Here is a 19,705-nt window from a genome sequence, read left to right on the forward strand (position 1 = left end):
CGTGTGCAGCTGGGAGGGGTTATCAGGACACAGGACAGTTGGAACTGTGTCTCCTGCTCCTTGTCACCTCCTTTCAACCAAAAAGATGGCTGCCCCCATGACAAAGATGGCAGCCCCCATGAATCACAAACATTTGCCTGTTCTTTTAAAACAGGGTGGGTAAAAGATTATATTACCTATCTATTCTAATTAACATAACTAATGTAACTTAATGACAGTATGTTTGTATAAGCTGAAGTTCCCCTTTAAGGGACAGCTGCTGACAGACTCTGCTAGGGAGAGTTTAGTTAGGATCTTGTAAGTTTGTTCCTAGCTGATTGTTATTCCTTATACTTCCTCTCTCAAATGTAACTTACATTTGGTTGAACAGCGAGGAGAACGCCAGCGCATACCACTAAGGCTGCATCTGAAATGACCGCCAGCTCAGTGTGCAGCACCTAAATAGATTTTCTGCACACTTTGCATTCAATTCAGATGCAAATCATATGCAAATCTGCTACTACTTAGTATGCAAACAGGAAACTCAGGAGGAGGGGCTGGGAGCAGCTAACCTGACAGTTACATAGTTAAAAAGTTAAAAGTCATGTAGCTCTGCAGCAGAATCAGCCTACACGGGACATAGCAGCATCCATCTACCGGATACATCACAGACATTCCAGGATGCCTCACCAATACCCAGTGCTGATGTGGCGCAGAAGAAGAAGTTGTCTGATATTTCCCAAAAGATTGTAGCCCGAGGAAAGGGTAACTTGGCTGCTGATGAGTCTGTGGGGAGCATGGCCCAACGTTTTGTTGGCATTGGGGTAGAGAACACAGGAAAACAGGTATTTGTACCGTCAGCATTCTTGTATTGGTGGTGTCATCTTCTTCCATGAGACCATGTAAAAACAAAACAGAGGACACCAAGAGCCCAATAGTGCAATATTGTCTGGTAAGCTCAATATATAATGTAAAGTCAAAGGTTCTTATACTCACAAAGGTGGGTTACCATCAGGTAACCACTTGACAGGCAGGTGGGGAGTATTAGTACCTGACCCCACTCAGGTATAAAAGTCGCTCTCTGTAAATAGGAAAATGGGGAAAGAACCCCTCCACCAGGGGTGGACTTAATCGTGCTGTAATATGTACGAACAGAGGCGCCAAGCAGAGTAAAACAATGTTCTAAAAATGATAAAAAGAGGGAAGTCGAGGTGGACTTACCTCCCTCTGGTAGTGGACATATACTCAAATGCAGAGTAAAAAATATACAATTTATTCACAGCTCCATAAAATCGCAACGCGTTTCGCGGTCAACAATCCCGCTTCATCAGGCAGTACAGGAGCATATAAAACTGGTTCAGGTCCATAAAGCGTGTGAGCGCCTCACACGCTTTATGGACCTGAACCAGTTTTATATGCTCCTGTACTGCCTGATGAAGCGGGATTGTTGACCGCGAAACGCGTTGCGATTTTATGGAGCTGTGAATAAATTGTATATTTTTTACTCTGCATTTCAGTATATGTCCACTACCAGAGGGAGTTAAGTCCACCTCGACTTCCCTCTTTTTATCATTTTTAGAACATTGTTTTACTCTGCTTGGCGCCTCTGTTCGTACATATTACTTCCATGAGACCATGTACCAGCAGGCAGACTGTGGCACCAACTTTGTGAAAATTATCAAGGATAAAGGCATTGTTGTAGGAATTATAGTGGACAAAGGGGTTGTTCCCCTTGCTGGCACTGATGGTGAAGCCACAACACAAGGTCTGGATGGGTTGTCAGAGCATTGTGCTCAATATAAGAAGAATGGCGTAGATTTTGCAAAGTGGAAATGTGCAGTGGCATAGCTAAAAAGCTGTGGGCCCCAATGCAAGTTTTACATTGGAGCCCCTCAAGCACTCTATACATAACAACTGACACGGTACACAAAAAACAATCAAGGAGGACTACCACAGTGTCAGAGGTGCAAGAAGTGGATGGGAAGCAGTGTGTTAATGACCACTACTAATCAAAGCATCTTTAGAAGTGATTATTAGAAGCACAGGACCAAGAAAGAGCTATTACTGTAGTTGAGAGTAGGCCCCATGGGGCCCCTCTAGCCCAAGGGCCCTGATGTGGTCTCTACCTCTGCACCCCCAATTGCTACGCCACTGGAGATGTGTACTTAAGATTTGCGAGCATTCCCCTTCCTCTCTAGCCATCATGGAGAATGCAAATGTCCTTGCTCGCTATGCCAGCATCTGCCAGCAGAATGGTATTGTTCCCATTGTGGAGCCAGAGATTCTTCCTGATGGAGACCATGACCTGAAACATTGCCAGTATGTCACTGAGACGTTTCTTGCTGCTTGCTAAAAGGCCCTAAGCAATCACCATGTGTATCTTTAGGGGACACTCCTGAAGCCAAACATGGTAACTGCTGGCCATGCTTGCCCTAAAAAATACTTCAGGAGAGATTGCTATGGCAACTGTGAATGTTCTTTGCTGTACTGTTCCCCTGCTCTCAGGTGTCACCTTCCTGTCTGGTGGACAGAGTGAAGAAGAAGCCACCATTAACTTGAATGCAATCAATACCTGTACTCTGCTAAAGCCCTGGGCCCTCACCTTCTTCTATTGGAGTGCCCTGCAGGCCTCTGTTCTGAATGCATAGCATGGAAAGAGATACAATGAGAGCAGAGCCGCAGAGGAGTTCTTGAAATGTACAGAGGCAAATAGTCTTGCAGCCCGTGGAAAGTATGAGCGCATCGGTGATGGCTCAGGGGCAGCCGGTCAGTCCCGGTATGTTGCCAATTGCGCCTACCAAGCTTATCGGTTTCAATGAGTACTGACCTGCAGAACACCTCCACTCTGCTCTCCTCATAATACAATCGGCATTCATGTGGACATCCCTTTGCAGACAAAGCCTGGAATAACCACAGCCATTCCCTGCCCAGTGCCTCCCTGTACTGTTACTCAACATGAGCCTGACTCGTGCTGTGATGGCTTGTGGATGTTGAGTAGAACGACTGAGGTCCAGCAAATTTTCACATTGTAATGTGATTTGGTCACGTTTCCTATTTTACTATTAGATCTCTTCTTTTTAATACTTTTCAGCTATAAAGCCTAGAACAGGGGTTCTCAAACTTTTCCAGGTCAAGGTACCCTTTATGACTGTAACATTTTTTCAAGGTAACCCTTGACAAAAACGGGTGCCATATTGAGGGGTGCCACAGCTGCCCTGCCAGTCACATGTATTAAAATGGGGTGGTGGGAAGCAGAGTGAGGGAGTGGTGAGTAGCATAGTGAGGGGGTGGTGGGCAGCAGAGTGAGGTGGTGGTGGGTCGCAGAGTAAAGGAGTGGTGGGCAGCAGAATGAGGGGTTGGTGGGCAGCAGAGTGAAGGGGTGGTGAGTGGCAGAGTGAAGGGGTTGGTGGGAAGCAGAGTGAGGGGGTGGTGGCAGCATAGTGAGGGGGTGGTGGGCAGCAGCATGAGGGGGTGGTGGGTGGCAGAGTGAAGGGGTTGGTGGGAAGCAGAGTGAGGGGGTGGTGGCAGCATAGTGAGGGGGTGGTGGGCAGCAGCATGAGGGGCTGGTGGGTGGCAGAGTGAAGGGGTTGGTGGGAAGCAGAGTGAGGGGGTGGTGGGCAGCAGAGTGAGGGAGTGGTGGGCAGCAGAGTGAGGGGGTGGTGGGCAGCAGAATGAGGTGGTGGTGGGCAGCAGAATGAGGGGTTTATGGGCAGCAGAGTGAGGGGGTGGTGGCAGCATAGTGAGGGGTTGGTGGGCAGCAGAGTGAGGGGGTGGTGAGTGGTAGAGTGAAGCAGTTGGTGGGCAGCAGAGTGAGGGGGTGGTGGGCAGCAGACTGAGGTGGTGGTGGGCAGCAGAGTGAAGGGGTGGTGGGCGGGAGAGTGAGGGGGTGGTGGTTAGCAGAGTGAAGGGGTGGTGGGCAGCAGAATGAGGGGTGGTGGGTAGCAGCGTGACGGGGTGGAGGATCAAGATTGTGTGTGTGTATATGCACCCTTAAATCTGAAAATTATTTATATGAGCCTGGACACAGTGTCTATTCCTTGCAACTCATAGCTGCAGCGGTGGAAGTGTTGCCCTGGCCACCACAATGCATGCTAGGAGATGTAGTACATTAATGTGCCTACATCTCCTGTGATTTCATTAATGTACTACGTCTCCAAGTGTGCGTTGCAGTGGCCGGGGGGGGGGGGGGGTGTCACGGTAAAGCCATGAAAAAACGCAATCGTTTTTTTGCACCGATTGTGATTAAAGGGACAATCCAATATGGATGTGTAGTCCTAGCAGACTGCAGAGCCTTGGGGTCTCTCTCCTTTTTTTGTAGCTGATAGAGCCTTCTTTTAAAGGAATATGTTTGTCTCTGATAAGGCAATGTTTGCTTTCAATTAACTGGCTCAAAAGGAGTTCTTTCATGGCCAATGACACCGGGGTGTGAAAGGCTCTGCCAGCAGCAGCAACCAATGTCTATCTTGTCAGTAGAGGAAGCCAACAATTATTATTATTATTATTTTTATTTAGTATTTATATAGCGCCGACATATTACGCAGCGCTGTACAGTGTATATATATCTTGTCACTAACTGTCCCTCAAAGGAGCTCACAATCTAATCCCTACCATTGCCATATGTCTATATTATGTAGTGTAAGTACTGTAGTCTAGGGCCAATTTAGGGGGAGCCAATTAACTTATCCGTATGTTTTTGGGATGTGGGAGGAAACCGGAGTGCCCGGAGGAAACCCACGCAGACACGGAGAGAACATACAAACTCATTGCAGATAGTGCCCTGGCTGGGATTCGAACCAGAGACCCAGCGCTGCAAGGCGAGAGAGCTAACCACTACGCCATGCCTTTGACATGGCAGGAGACCAGACATGCTGACTCCGCTGGGGTCAGATTGGAAATAGATGCAATGTATCATTTTTGTTGTTTAAAGAATACCATACTTAGAATAGTTATGGAAGTTGAATAATTTGGTTTGTGGCATCTTGCTGAACATTTTGATATTAATATTGAGGCATAGGGGTAAGCCAAGACCAACTTATTAAACTTGTGTAACTGCTTATTGATTCGATAAATGCAAGTTGAAAAGCCAGTTGAGTGCCTTCTCCTTTTTGATAAGTGAACAACTTATTGAACTTCTCAGGAACTGGACATTCCATGGTAGCAATGTTTGATATCATAATAATAGTCACAGATTCATAGAATATGACAATTATTTGTGTGCAACGAGCGTGAGAGGAAATATAGGAAATGTAATATTTGTTGGACTCAAACGTCCCACCCAAAAGATAACTAACACCCAGTCCAGCCCAGGAGCTGACCCTGAGATCCCACCCAAAAATCTGAGTCCTTCAAAAGGACTTGACTGGAACTCCACCCCAGTCCTTCATCTTAAAGCGGAATATAACCCTGCATTTCAACTTTGCTCTAAAACATTATTTACAGCATATTATATGCAAAAAGCATTTTTTTTTTACTAGACCAGCATTGGAAGGGTTAAACACAGAGGTTTTAAGTTCCGTGCAGACATTCAGATGGTTACATTCTATTTAGTTAGTGTGTAACTGTTTATCAATAGATACATCTCTTTGGCTGTCCTCCAAGCTCCTTCTCAGTGAGAGAGATGAGTCATAATAAACACATATTTGTAAACAAAAAGTATCTAACTCAAGTTCGGATTCGGTTGCAGAAATCTCTAGGGACTTTAAAGCCCTGTGTAACCCTTCCAATGCTGGTCTAGTAAAAAAAAAAATGCTGGTTGCATATAATATACTGTAAATAATGTTTTAGAGCAAAGTTGAAATGCAGGGTTATATTCCGCTTTAACACGGTCATGAGTGCATGCTGCTAGCTTGAGGACCGAGCTAGCGGCCACCTTGAATTAACTCTGACCCGGAAAAAAAAGACTTTCCATGTGCTCAGATTTCCCCAAAGGGACATATTTCATCTGAACTTAAGTATTCGTTTATTTCTTTTCCTTTTTATTTTCACTGGGTTATCATTGTTTATTTCTTACTTTTAATGTTTTCTGTATATATTAATTATTTATATTGCATTTATAAATAAAGACTTCTAAAGTCATTTATTTCTCAGGTACACATACTATTCAGCCACACAGAATGAATCCTAGCTTTCTGAAGAGTCGCTGCTACTGTTCCTTATAGCCAGATTAGTGTGTTTAACTGTTTTTATTTGCAGGTGTTAGAACCAGTGAGGTTAGGTCCTCTGTCCTTTACAGAGGTGGTGGCAGCTTTGTACTCTGAAATAGTGTGCAGTCTATGTTACTGTAACTCGCAAGCTCCCTTCTAGCCTGTCTGCGGCCAAATTCCAGCTGTTTCAGCTCATTGATTGCGTCCAAGAGGTTGACCATTCTGTGGGTTGAAATACATTGGAAGGTTTTTTAGCGGTCTGGCCACTTGGGGGCCTGTGATAGAGGGGACACTTCCACTAGATGTAGTGTAGAATCTACACTGTAGATGACGAGCAGCCTACAGCATACAGGGACAGGGATGTGGGTGCTCTGCTCTGCTACTTGTTGTTTGAGCAGGACTGTTACTTCTCGTGTTTTTTATTGATTTAAATAAGAGTAAAAAAACTCTTTGGGTTTGGTTTGTGAATAAAAAAAAGGTTTTATTTACTTTACAGCTCCCCAATGTTGCTTTAAATGTGTACTTTAGAAGAAAATGGAAAAAGAAGGTCGGGTAGCGGGGCTGTGGGTCGGGTGCGGGTATAAAAAATTGGACCCACGCAGGCCTCTAACTCAGGCTCGCTGGCACTCTGCACGTGTAGGCACAGCCAGCCTGCATCTGATAACACAGGGCAGAGCAGGATTGTGACATCCTGCAGAGGATTTTATGCACATGACTGGGATTTGGGAAGTGTTGACGGCGCACCAGGGTGCCCCGGCACCCAGTTTGAGGACCTCTGGCCTAGAGAGAAAAGGGAGTAAATGATCAATCTTTTGATGTGGTTTAATCCTTTTAAACATAGGCAAGAGTGACCTGTGCTGGACAGGAAAGGATAGATTCTTACAAGGCAGACAGATTCACCAATTTAGTACACCGGTATAATTCACCTGCTGCCCTGCATATTCCAGACACAGTGTACTCCTCTTGTGGTGTCTGACAACTCCCTCCAATAACCCCCAGTCTCATCACCGTTCCATAACAGGTCTTACACTTTGTGCAATCCATAGATTGAGTGGTTGTGCGCTATCTATAACTCTGGGAAGGTTATTTGGATGGCATTGAAGTACAAAAAAACCCTTAAAACTAAAGGAAGTTTAACTTAAAGAGAGTCTGAAGCGAGAATAAATCTCACTTCAGACCTCATAGATAGCAGGGGCATGCGTGCCCCTGCTAAAACGCAGCTATCCCGCGGCTTAACGGGGGTCCCTTCACCCCCAAATCCCCTCCGTACAGCCGGGGAGCTCTTCCGCATTGGGACAGGGCTAACCGCCGCAGCCCTGCCTCCCGCGCGTCTATCAGACGCGTACCTCCGCCTCTCCCCCGCCCCTCTCAGTCTTCCTTCACTGAGAGGGGCGGGGGAGAGGCGGCGATGCGCGTCTGATAGACGCGACTAGATGCAGGGCTGCAGCTGTTAGCCCTGCCTCCAGGAAGAAAAAATTCACGACCAAGTTGACGACCAAGTCTTGCGGGGGTGGGTTTGGGGGTGAAGGGACCCCCGTTTAGCCACGGGATAGCAGCGTTTTAGCAGGGGCACACATGCCCCTGCTAACTATGAGCTCTGAAGCGAGATTTATTCTCGCTTCAGAGTCTCTTTAACTGCTGTGCATATTGTGAAAATATGTTAGTCTTTATCTGTATGCAACTGATGTACCAAAAAAAAAAATTAGCAACCGGAAATGATTATGGTGTGTTGATTGAAATTTACAATTTTACAAAATTAAAAGTACATGATATTTAAAAATCTGCTCATTGTATTTCTTTTACAGATTGTGCCAGAAGTAAGTAAAGAGTGAGATGGAAAAGATTGTTGCTCCATGCATGATAAAGTTCCTGTATTTGAAAGTAGGGATGGTCGGAAATACCAATTTCCGCTTCTGCCGAAAATACGCATTACGCCATTGCCAATTACCGTTACCGCTACCGATTCCGCTTTCCACTAATGATTTCCGCTTTCTGATGTGGATTTTCGCGGTAATTTCCGCCGACTTTAACATTAATTTTCTCAAACTACAAGGTCTTTTTGAAATATTTTTTTCCCTCTTGTTCCCCCTTGTCTGCTTAACATTCCCTGAAAATCTCAAAAGTGTCATAAAATGAACAATTGTTTCCATAAACTGCCTTCCTCTCATCATGAATTTTCAGGCACTATTGCCCTTAGGGATGCTGGTTCGGATTCCGCGGAAATGCAATTTCCAAATTTCAGATCGGATATTGCATTTCCCATCGAAATTCGGAGATCGGTAATGCAAGTGCGGTAGGCGGATTTTCGCGGAAATCTTCACGGAAATCACGGAAATTTCCACCGACTTAAACATCCAATTTCTCAAAAACTGCAAGGTCTTTTTGAAAGATTTTTTTTCTTCCTTGTTCTGACTTTTCTGCTTAACATTCCCTGAAAATTTGGTGGTTCTAGCACCTATGGGTGCTTTGCTATTAACCTCTAAAGATGGCATCATACCGCATAGCGGTTCCAATGTGGATTTTCGCTGAAATGTCTGCTGACATTAACATTGATTTTCTCAAAAACGACAAAGTCTTTCTGAAATATTTTTTTCTCTTCTTTTCATTTGCCTGCTTAACAACATTCCCTGAAAATTTCTAAAACTTCTAAAGTTGGCGGCTCTGACACAGGAGACCAGGGTTCAAATCTTGGCTCTGCCTGTTCAGTAAGCCAGCACCTATTCAGTAGGAGACCTTTGGCAAGTCTCCCTAACAGCCTATAGCGCCCTAGTGGCTGCTGCTCTGGCGCGTTGAGTCCGCCAGGAGAAAAGCTTGTCTTGTCTAATGCAAATTTTTGGCATTTTAGTGAGAAAATCGATGCTAAAATCGGCAGAAATTACCACGAAAATCCACATTGGAACCGCTATGCGGTATGATGCCGACTTTAGAGGCTAATAGCAAATCCCCCATAAGTGCTAGAAACACCACATTTTCTGAGAATGTTAAGCAGAAAAGTAGGAACAAGAGGGAAAAAAATCTTTTAAAAAGACCTTGTAGTTTTTGAGAAAATTGATGTTAAAGTTGGTGGAAATATTCGCAATTTCCTCAAAGATCCGCTTGCACTACCGATTCCCGAATTTCAATGGCCAAATGCAATTTCCGATCGGAAATTTAGAAATTGCATTTCCGCAGAATCCAAATGAGCATCCCTAAGGGCAATAGTGCCTGAAAATTCATGATGAGAAGAAGGCAGTTTATGGAAACAATTGTCCATTTTATGACACTTTTAAGAGGTGGAAAAGGAATTTCCAGAGTGGTCACATATCCGTCACAGACTAGCCAAGACCAGGAAGACCATCTTTGTCGGACGATGCTGAAATAGGCCCAGTGCAAACCAAAAACCTCTAGCAGATCTGCAAAACGCTAGAGGTTTTTGAAGCAGATTTCAGAGCGAAATGTTTTCTAAACATGCCTACCATTTTTTGGAGCGTTGTTGTGTAGCAGTTTACAAATATTGTTACAGTAAAGCTGTTACTGAACAGCTTCTTACAAGTGCCCAGGAGCACCAGCAATGGCTCCAATGTTGAAACGTGTGCCACGGTCCTCACCCCAGTACCAAGGGGTCACAACACTGAATTCCACCCAAGGACCGGCACCACTCTGTTTATTTAATAGCTCTTTAAAGTTTTATTAGCATCAATATGATAGCAACAATCTATGCAACTTGAAAAAGGCCCATGGGGGCCGAAACCGCGTCTGTTGTTGCTATCGTATTGATGCTAATAAAACTTTAAAGAGCTATTAAATACACAGAGTGGTGGCGGTCCTTGGGTGGAATTCACTGAAAAGCTTCTGTAACAAAAACGCCTGGAAAACCACTCTGATCTAGTGTTTTTCTGAGCTGTTTCCCACTTTCCTATACTTTAACATTGAGGCAGAAACGCCTCAGAAATCTAAAAAATGCTGCAGCCCCTGAGGTTGCGTTTGTGGCAAAAACGAACCGCTCTGGTGTGTACCATCCCATTCACTTTCATTAGCCAAGCGGTTTTCCCCCTGCAAGCATTTGAAAAAGCGCTTCAGAACCGCTCTGGTGTGCACCAGCCCATAGTGAAGAAAGTGCAGTGTTTAATCCTGAAAGACAAACAACCATCCAAATGATCATGAATGAAACTGGCCTCAGTTTACGGTAGTGTGTGGAGAATTATTCACCATGACCTGCACATGTCTAAGATGTCTGCACGCTGGGTTCCCCGTTTGCTAACCCCTCTCCAGAAACAAACACGGCATGATGTTATATTGGAACAGGATGAAGAGGATTTTTTGGGTCGGGCACTATGAACTTTAAAATGTAGGAACTTTATCACACTGCGAGTTTCAATCTTTCACACTTTTTTTTCACACTTTAGTAACTTTTGGCACAATCTGTAAAATAAATGATATAATGAGCAGATTTTCTCAACATCATGCACTTAGGGACACTGACAAAAATTCATCAATATACCATAATAACTTCCAGTTGATAATTAAAACAAAAAGTTGATACCCCCTCATATCTCAGTAAATGTAGCATGTCTTTGTGATTCTGCAGGTTTCATGAATGTTATCTGAATGCCTCCTGTTGTGATCAGCTCCACATCATTGTCGCAAACCAGTCGCTGGTTAAACTGAACCTGTCCCTGAATTATCTGCAGGAATTGGGCATAAAAGCTCTGTGTAAGGGGTTGAAGCAGAAAGAGTGTGTCCTGCAGGAGCTGAGGTGAGAATTATATCATAAATTCTATAATTATCTTAGATAAACTCTAAATATGATGTCACACTTTACAATTACAGTGGTGCAAGCAAACTCTACATACAACTACATGGTACAAACAATTGTAATACAGGTAATACCCGGTTAACGAACGAGATAGGGACTGTAGGTTCATTCTTAATTTGAATCTGTTCTTAAGTCGGAACACTGTGCCATCTCTCTCCCCTGTACCTCCTCTGTGCCCCCCTGTGCCTCCAGTGTCCCCCTCTGTGCCACCTCTATCCTCTGTAAGGGCTGATGCACACCGAGCGGCTTTTTCAGCGTTTCTGCAGCCGCTTGTGGATGCGGATACGCTTGGTCAATGTATCTCAATGGGGTGGTTCACACCAGAGCAGGAGGCGTTTTGTAGAAACGCATACTCCCGGGGTGAGGCATTTTTTGGATTGCGGATGCGTTTCTGCCTCAATGTTAAGTATAGGAAAAACGCAAACCGCTCTGAAAAACGCCTGTTCAGAGCGGTTTTGCCGGCGTTTTTGTTACAGAAGCTGTTCAGTAACAGCTTTACTGTAACAATATATGAAATCTACTACACCAAAACCGCTACACAAAACCGCAAAACGCTAGCTGAAACGCTACAGAAAAAGAAGAAAAAGCGTTTAAAAAAAAAGCGTCTGCTAGCATTTTGCGGATCTGCTAGCGGTTTTTGATGTGCACCAGGCCTACCTGCTTATACAAGTTTAAAAGCCATTTTTTTTCTTAGAATTTTTCAAAAATCGATTTTCTCAAACTACAAGTCCAATTTAAAAAAAAAATGTTTACTTGTTCCCATGGAAACAGAATCCATGCCGTTCGTATTGGCGGGTCGTTCGTAAGTCGGGCACTCGTAAGTCGGGGACTACCTGTACAGATAACAGACTAACAGCACACTCTGTAGGGAATACATAACAGATAAGGCAAGGCAGAAGCAGCAATGGAAAAGGAAAGAGGACACTGATCCTGTGAGCTTGCAGTCTAATGGAATGAAAGAACAAGGAAAATGGAGGCAGAATCTCTTTGTAAGCTATAAAGGCCTATTTCCACTAGACGTGAATGCGACCCGAATCTGCAGATCGGATGCAGGGAATTGCTGCCTATCCTGTCGATCTGAAGCGCATGCCCGTGCAATTCTGGACAGCATGCTGCAGTTTAGCTGCACGCATGTGGATCCCTATAGCCATACATGGCATGGCTACAGGGATTCGGATGCATACTCGCATTATTATTATAAGCTCAGTGGAAACCGGCTATAAGTGATTACCCAAATAAGCAAAAGAGGTTGGGTCAGTGACTGGATAACATAGCCTAGGTCAGATTACTTGCTTCCCTGAAGAGATGATTTTTCAAGTTGTACCTGAGGATCCTGCAGGTTGACAAGAGCTGCCGCTGAACCCATAGTGGAAGGAAGTTCCAGAGAAGGGAAGTACCTTGTAAGAATTCCTGAATGCAGGTGTAGGATAAAGTGACCAGTGATGATGATCAAAAATGCCAATATTCTTTTCACATTCATTTTCACGAAATTCGTTTGACTTTCAGTGAAAAATACCATTGAAAATCATTTTTTAAGATTGTATTTTTTTGGGCACTTTTTAAAAATTTTCACACTAAAAATAAATGATTTCACACTTTTCATGATATTTCATGTAAAAAAATTTTTTTGTAAATGTGTTTTCTTTGACCAATTGAAAATTTTCTCTGAATCGAAAATATTATTTTCAATAATAAAATAACTTTGGTGAAAATTTGCAAGCAACACTGGAAGTGACTAGCGTAAGCAGGGTGAGAAATTACAGCAGGGAGGAAATGAGTTGAAGTTACCCGAGGCTTCTAATGGTGCCCCACAGACATCCTGTGGCTGCGCAGCCACTCACCGAAGCTCCGGCCCCGCCTCAGGTTCACTTCTGGAATTTCAGACTTTAAAGTCTGAAAACCACTGCGCCTGCGTTGCCATGTCCTCGCTTCCCCTGATGTCACCAGGAGCACACGGCGCAGGCACAGACCATACTGGGCCTGCGCAGTACGCCCCTGGTGACATCAGCGGGAGTGAGGAGACGGCAACGCAGGCGCATTGGTTTTCAGACTTTAAAGTCTGAAATTCCAGAAGTGAACCAGAGGCAGGGCCGGAGCATTGGGGAGTGGCTGCGCAGCCACAGGATGTCTGTGGGGGACCATCAGAAGCCCCGGGTAACTTCAACTCATTTTCCCCTGACCCCCCTACAGTGTCCCTTTAAGGTTATCTGGACAAAAGCGCTGTGGGCTATAAGGGAGCGTAAATGCATCCAGTATTATAGCGGCAGGTACGTGACCCCTGCATTTCCATAGCAGTGATTGGGGAAGGGAACCAATCGCAGTGCCTGGAGTTAATGTGCATGACCCCGATCAGGGGCCATGTCCATTCATAAATATGTAACTAGCTGAAAGTAAAAGAATTAAGTTAAACACTTCCTGGAAAACCAGGGGAGTGTTTCCAGCGCCATTCAGTGGCGAAAAGTAAAATTACACACACCACACAATTTTAATTAGAAAAAAAATAATACAATGAATCAATTCCAAAGCCCCCACCCCAGTTACCAAACAATCACATAATATGAAAATAAAATAAAAGTAAAAAAAAAACTCCTTTAATAGTTGCCTTAGGGACTCAACTTTTTTTTAACCACTCTTCAACTGCCTAACACTGATTGGCAGCTGCAGAGTGACTCCCCCAGGACCGCCTAATGCGAAAAGACTTCAAGTCCTGGGGGAGGAGATTAGTGGGGATCGTGCATGCGTGATGGCATGACGGAGCTCCACTAAAAAAAAAAAAATGCCATTTGGTTTGATTGTACAACACTGCAATATAATGGAGCGATGTACTGGGGACAGCCCTGTCACTTGGCTGTCACCTCTCATAGGCTGATGCCTATGAGAAAGGATCGCCCTGATTGGTTCTCGGGGGAGGGAGGGGATAGAAAGAAAAATAGTCAAATTTATTTATAAAAAAGGGACAAATAAATTAATAAAAACAAATAGCCTGCAGCAGCGATCAGATGCCACCAAAAGAAAGCTCTGGTAACAAGAAAAGGAAGGGAAATTCATTTGTGTGCTAAGTTGTATGGCTCTGCGGAGAGCTGTTAGAGCTGCAGAGCATTGAATTGTAAAAAAATAGCCTGGTCACTAGGGGGTGTATTCCTGTGGTCCTTAAGTGTTTAATATGTATGTCATGAGGGTATTTTACTGTTATTTCAGCTTGCGATTGACCAGACACCCAAAAAAAAACGCAAAACAGAAAAGCCTTTACTTCCAAATATTGCAGCGCCACCATTCATTGTACTAGGAACGTAATTGGAAAAATTAAATGGGCAAATAAAATGAGTGTTTTTGTTTTTGTTTTTTGACCAAAAAAACAAGATATAGATCATTCACATGTGAGAAACAGTGATTAAGTTATTGCCAAGTGGGAGGTGCGCTGACAGGTAAAAATGGCTCTTGACTCTAACAAAATGTTCAGCCTTATTTCTTCTATCCCATAAATTCCTATACCTGTTCTAATCTGGTCTGTCTTACTGCAGCCTTTCCTAGTTGCACAGTGGCTGTATTATCTCTGTTATATCCTCTAATTTTCTTTCCTTTGTCAGCTTTGTTGCCTCAGGCAGGAATGTGCTGCTCTGCTGTGATAGGTAGAAGTTATACTAAAACTGGCAATTACAAGCCAGGATTGCAGCAGGGAGTGGCAGAAACAGCACAGAGGGGCCCAGGAGAACATAATGAATAGAATGGTATGCTTTTTATTGCAAGAATTTTAGAGTACAGATTATCTTTAAAGGGATACTGTAGGGGGGTCAGGGGAAAATGAGTTGAACTTACCCGGGGCTTCTAACGGTCCCCTGCAGACATCCTGTGTTGACGCAGCCACTCACCGATGCTCCGGCCCCGCCTCCGGTTCACTTCTGGAATTTCAGACCTTAAAGTCTGAAACCACTGCGCCTGCGTTGCCATGTCCTCGATCCCGCTGATGTCATCAAGAGCGCACAGCGCAGGCACAGTATGGTCTGTGTCTGCGCAGTACACTCCTGGTGACATCAGCGGGAACGAGGACACGGGCGTGCAGGCGCAGTGGTTTTCTGACTTTAAAGTCAGAAATTCCAGAAGTGAACTGGAGGCGGGGCCGGAGCATCGGTGAGTGGCTGCGCCAACACAGGATGTCTGCGGGGGACCATTAGAAGCCCCGGGTAAGTTCAGCTCATTTTCCCCCGACCCCCTACAGTATCCCTTTAAGGTAAAATGGGCTGTAGGCTGAAGTGGTTAAGGGATGAATTTCTAAGGCTGAATTATATGTAGATAGAAAAAAACAAAGTCTTGTAAAAGTAATACCTTTTAATGGCTAACTGATAAAGTTAAATAATGCAAGGATCTAGTCCCCTTCTTCAGGCATATTTCCAGATGTAAGGCTGAATTAACCACCTAAGGACCACAGGCTTACACCCCCTAGTGACCAGGCAATTGTTTTCAAAATAGTGCTCTGCAGCTTTAACAGCTTGCCTCAGAGCCATACTACTGAGCACACAAATGAATCTTCCCCCCTTCTGCCCACCAACAGAGCTTTCTGTTGGTGGGCTCTGATCACTGCTGTTATGTTTATTTATTTTTATTTATTTGCGTGGGGGGGGGGGTTATACATTTTTTTATTTATAATTGTTAGTAGTTCCCTCCCCCCACCAGCCAAAGCCAATCAGGGTGATTCCTTCTCATAGGCATCAGCCTATGAGAGGGGATCACGATCGGAGTCTCCCCAGGGGACAGTCGAGTGACACGGCTGTCCACAGTACAGTGCTGCAGTAGATATCAGCACTGTACAGTGTAAATAGGCGGCAGTTTCACCATCTAACAGTGTGATAGTGGTGATCGCCACTGGTGGACTGTTGATGGAGCAGAGCTCCCTCACTTAAGCGGGGATGCGCGCATCGGTGCGCGCAATCCACTGCAATCTCCACCCCCAGGACTTGATGCCAATCAGCGTTACGTGGTCCTAGGGGAGCCACCTTGCGACCGCAAATTGGTGTTAGGCGGTTGCAAGGAGGTTAAACTCTGCTTTACTTAGCTGCAAAACAAAAGAATGAATATCTCAATGTACATTTTAGCCCTATAGTATCATCATCTGTGTTTCTTCTGCTAAATAGAAGGGTTTTGGCTTTTATTTACTTTTCAGGAAAGCCAGACCTGAATTTGACTGGTGTTCAAGTGCCTTGTTTGCATAGTTAGTAACACTGGTTTATAAACTCTTTCCATGAAAAAAGGGACCTCAGACCTCAAGTTATTAGAAGCACTAGTACTATACAGTATGGATCTACGTCTCATTATGTCACATGTCAGCTCAGGAACGCTTTAATTTTTAAAATAGAGATTGTTTTGGAGGCTATGTGAAGGTTATTTTGCATTTTGTGAGGGGTCAGGAACCATGTCCTTTGTGTGATAGGCAGCCAGTGAAGAGAATGACACAGTAGCGCTACATCTGAGGAGGGCTGTTTCTGTCTTGCACGGGACTACAGGTTGGTTTGGAATGGTGCCAATCTACAGTGTTTCCTGTTGGGCTACACAGTAGGGTGTTAGCAGTATTCTAGTTGAGATATGATGAGAGCAACCACTAGCATTTTTGTTGTGCCTTGTGCAAGGTAAGTTGGTGTTGCGTTGTATTTTAGTTGTAGTTGACAGAAGATGATGTTACACATGGAATGGCACTGTGATGTCTTCATATCTTGTTTCTACAGACTGCGCCAGTGTGGTTTGACGTCATTCTGCTGTGCAGACCTTCGTTCTTTAATGATGACAAACCGATCTCTTACTGTACTGGATTTGTCAAAGAATAAACTGGAGGACTATGGAATTAAACTCCTCTGTGAAGGCCTCAGTCATCCAGGCAGTACCCTAAAGGACCTGAAGTGAGATTAATATTATAGTTTGTAGAGTTATTTCAGAATAAGACTTCTGTTTAATGGCCTAACCAATCCAGGCAATATTCTGAGGAGGATTCTCATTGGTCCACTTGGTGGATCAATAGGGAGCCCTGGTGGGAGCTTTGAATAGGCTTTTTGCCACGGCTTCAGTTTTCAGTAACAAGAAGCACCTTGTAGGCTTCTTACCTCAAATTACATTTGACCTTTATAGTGTGTTGGTGTGCACTGATTTTGTTTTGTTTTGTACATCAAAATTTCTATTTCCATTATCCTACTTTCAAAGATTTCAGACTTTTTTTTGTGCTAATTAGGCCCATTATTGTTCCACTTTCCTTGGTCTATGCCATATGTGGCCTCCAAACATGTGAACTATATGTGTTTGGTAATTCTTTATATGATACACCAAACTTAATTGGCTACACTTAAAAATTAATTTAAAAAAAGTTACGTTAAATGACTGCAAAATAAAAACAAAAATGTCCTGGCAAGGGAGGGGGGTTGATTTGTCCATGCTGGAACTGTTAAGTTATAGAGAAGTTGCTGAATGCCTGGGCTTTATATATGTCCATGTCAGTTCAAAGCTGGAGGTATATCTTTAAGTGTACTTGAATCACTATTAAAAAAAAATAAGATACTTACCCAAGAAGAGGCAAGCCTCTGGGTCCTGCAGATGCTTCCCTCGTCCTTCTGTTCTGGCCCCCACTGTTGACACGCGCAGACTCCTGGAACATATCTGAAAAGAGGTTATCAGGTATGTAGCATGGCCTTGCTCCTCTCCTCTTCATGCTCGAAGCACGGCTGTACTGCACCTGCATGAGTATTATTATTATTTATTGTATTTATAAAGCGCCAACATATTACGCAGCGCTAGTACTGCTGCACCTGCACAGTAAGTCGGATCTGCTCATCCACAAGCGGCTCTGGGCTTGCGCAGGTGCAGCACAGACACTCTAGTGCATGAAAACGAACACAGAAGCAATCTTCAAAAGGGTCCCGGACAGAGGTGGTAGTAATGAAGACACGGGAAGCCTCTGAAGGATCCAGAGCCTCAGGCTTCCCTCTTTGTAGATAAGTGTTTAATTTAAGCCTGGCACATACATCCAATTTTCATTGACCAATGACTGGCCAGTTTTACGTCTTCCATGTAGTATGAGAGCTTCCCTGCACAATCTGCTCATAGTATTCAAAACTTGTAAGCCATCATACTACGTGGAAGTATTAAAATTACACAGTCAAAATTGTGTTTATACACACCATAGGAACAGTAGGATTGTTATCATAGTGCAACTTGAGTCTACTGATCTATAAGAAGACAAAAGGTATTATTTTGGAATAGAGCTGACTGACCCCCTTTCTCCTCAGCTTGGAGGACTGCGGCATTCCCTCAGCCTGTTGTGAAATTCTCTCGGACATTGTAGCAAGCTCATCACTGATAGTACTTGATTTATCATCTAATAACCTGCAGGATTCTGGATTAAAACTTCTCTGTGAGGGACTCAAACACCCACGCTGTGTCCTGCAGGAGCTCAGGTAAGCTGGTGCCCTTAGAAGCAGACTTTGACCAGGCAAAGTTGTCCAAAATAAAATCAGTCCCCCTATTTTGGGAAAATGGTGATGACTTTTTTTGGGGCAGATAAGCCAAGTTGGCCGACCAATGCTTATGAAAGATGCGGGAGATAATATAGAGTAAACAGTGATGTCATTGAGAACCTGAAACACTAGGATTTTTGTATTGAAAAACGTAATTTGCATATTCTATCAAGGCCCTAAAGTGATTCATTATGGGAGTATGCTTTGATTATATAAAGCTAAATAGTTTGAAATAACCTGTTTTTGGAAGGCAAAATTGTTGTTTGCATATTTTTTTTAGTAGTGGAACTTGGAAAGAACTTTGGTTCTTTCCAGCCTGCTACAAAATATTAGTGGTTTTAGATCTCAAGGACTCCAGTGGACAATACCTCTACCTCAACATTTCTGTAATCCTTTCTTTTCTTTATTAATGTATCTCCATTCCCTTTGGTGTTGGAGGACTTAAAGTAACCACCTGAGCCTATGGCAATGGGGAGATAGAGCCACAATACCCTCTCCTGGGAGAAGCAGGTAAATTTTGGGCAGCACTGTGGCGTACCGGTTAGCACAATTGCCTTGCAGCGCTGGGTCCCCGGTTTGAATCCCAGCCGGAGCACTATCTGCATAGAGTTTGTATTTTCTCCTTGTGTCTGAGTGGGTTTCCTCCAGGCACTATGGTTTCCTCCCATATTCCAAAAATATACAGATAAGTTAATTGGCTTCTTCCTAAATTGGCACTAGACTACGATACATACACTACACGATACATACATAGACATAGGACTATGGTAAGGATTAGATTGTGAGCCCCTCTGAGGGACAGTTAAGTGACAAGACAATACACTCTGTACAGGGCTGCTGAAGATATCGGCGCTATATAAATGCTAAATAAAAATAATAATAAATTGGGTGCCGCCATAGAGAACAATGCAATGTGCAACTATAGTGGTGCGACTGTAATTTGGACAATGGAATCTGGCTGTTATGTAGCTAAACCGGTAATGGTGGAGGCAGGGGCAAGGGTCACCTAGCACTGTCCAGAGTTCAGGTATCATGTAGCCAATCTTCAGATACGTGCAGAGATAGCATCAGGGGTAAGTAAGTGGTGCTCGGTGTTCTTTGGGTGCCGTATGGGGGGTTAGCATTAGACATAGGTAAGGGGGTTAGTGTTAGGTGTAGGTGAGGGAAGGTGTGTGTTAGGAGTAGGTAAGTTTAGGGAAGGTTAGCATGAGAAATATGTTAGGGAAGAAGAAAGTAAAATATCAGTAACATTACTGATAGTCTATCAAAATACTTTACCGCATGATCCAGCACAA

General features: G+C 44.0%; 1 protein-coding gene and 1 pseudogene across 3 annotated transcripts in view; both read left to right on the plus strand.

Annotated features, from left to right (window-relative positions):
* LOC137534624 (NACHT, LRR and PYD domains-containing protein 3-like) overlaps window positions 1-19,705 on the plus strand; it is a 155,669-nt gene that overhangs the window by 100,428 nt on the left and 35,536 nt on the right. For all 3 annotated transcript variants that reach the window (XM_068256216.1, XM_068256215.1, XM_068256218.1), the window contains exons 7-9: window positions 10,690-10,857; window positions 16,635-16,805; window positions 18,183-18,350. In XM_068256216.1, the coding sequence (XP_068112317.1) occupies window positions 10,690-10,857; window positions 16,635-16,805; window positions 18,183-18,350 (507 nt within the window). The remainder of the gene's footprint in view (window positions 1-10,689; window positions 10,858-16,634; window positions 16,806-18,182; window positions 18,351-19,705) is intronic.
* Window positions 661-2,798, plus strand: LOC137535799 (fructose-bisphosphate aldolase C-like; annotated as a pseudogene).

The sequence above is a fragment of the Hyperolius riggenbachi genome, chromosome 10, assembly GCF_040937935.1.
Source record: "Hyperolius riggenbachi isolate aHypRig1 chromosome 10, aHypRig1.pri, whole genome shotgun sequence".
Classification (NCBI taxonomy): Eukaryota; Metazoa; Chordata; class Amphibia; order Anura; family Hyperoliidae; genus Hyperolius; species Hyperolius riggenbachi.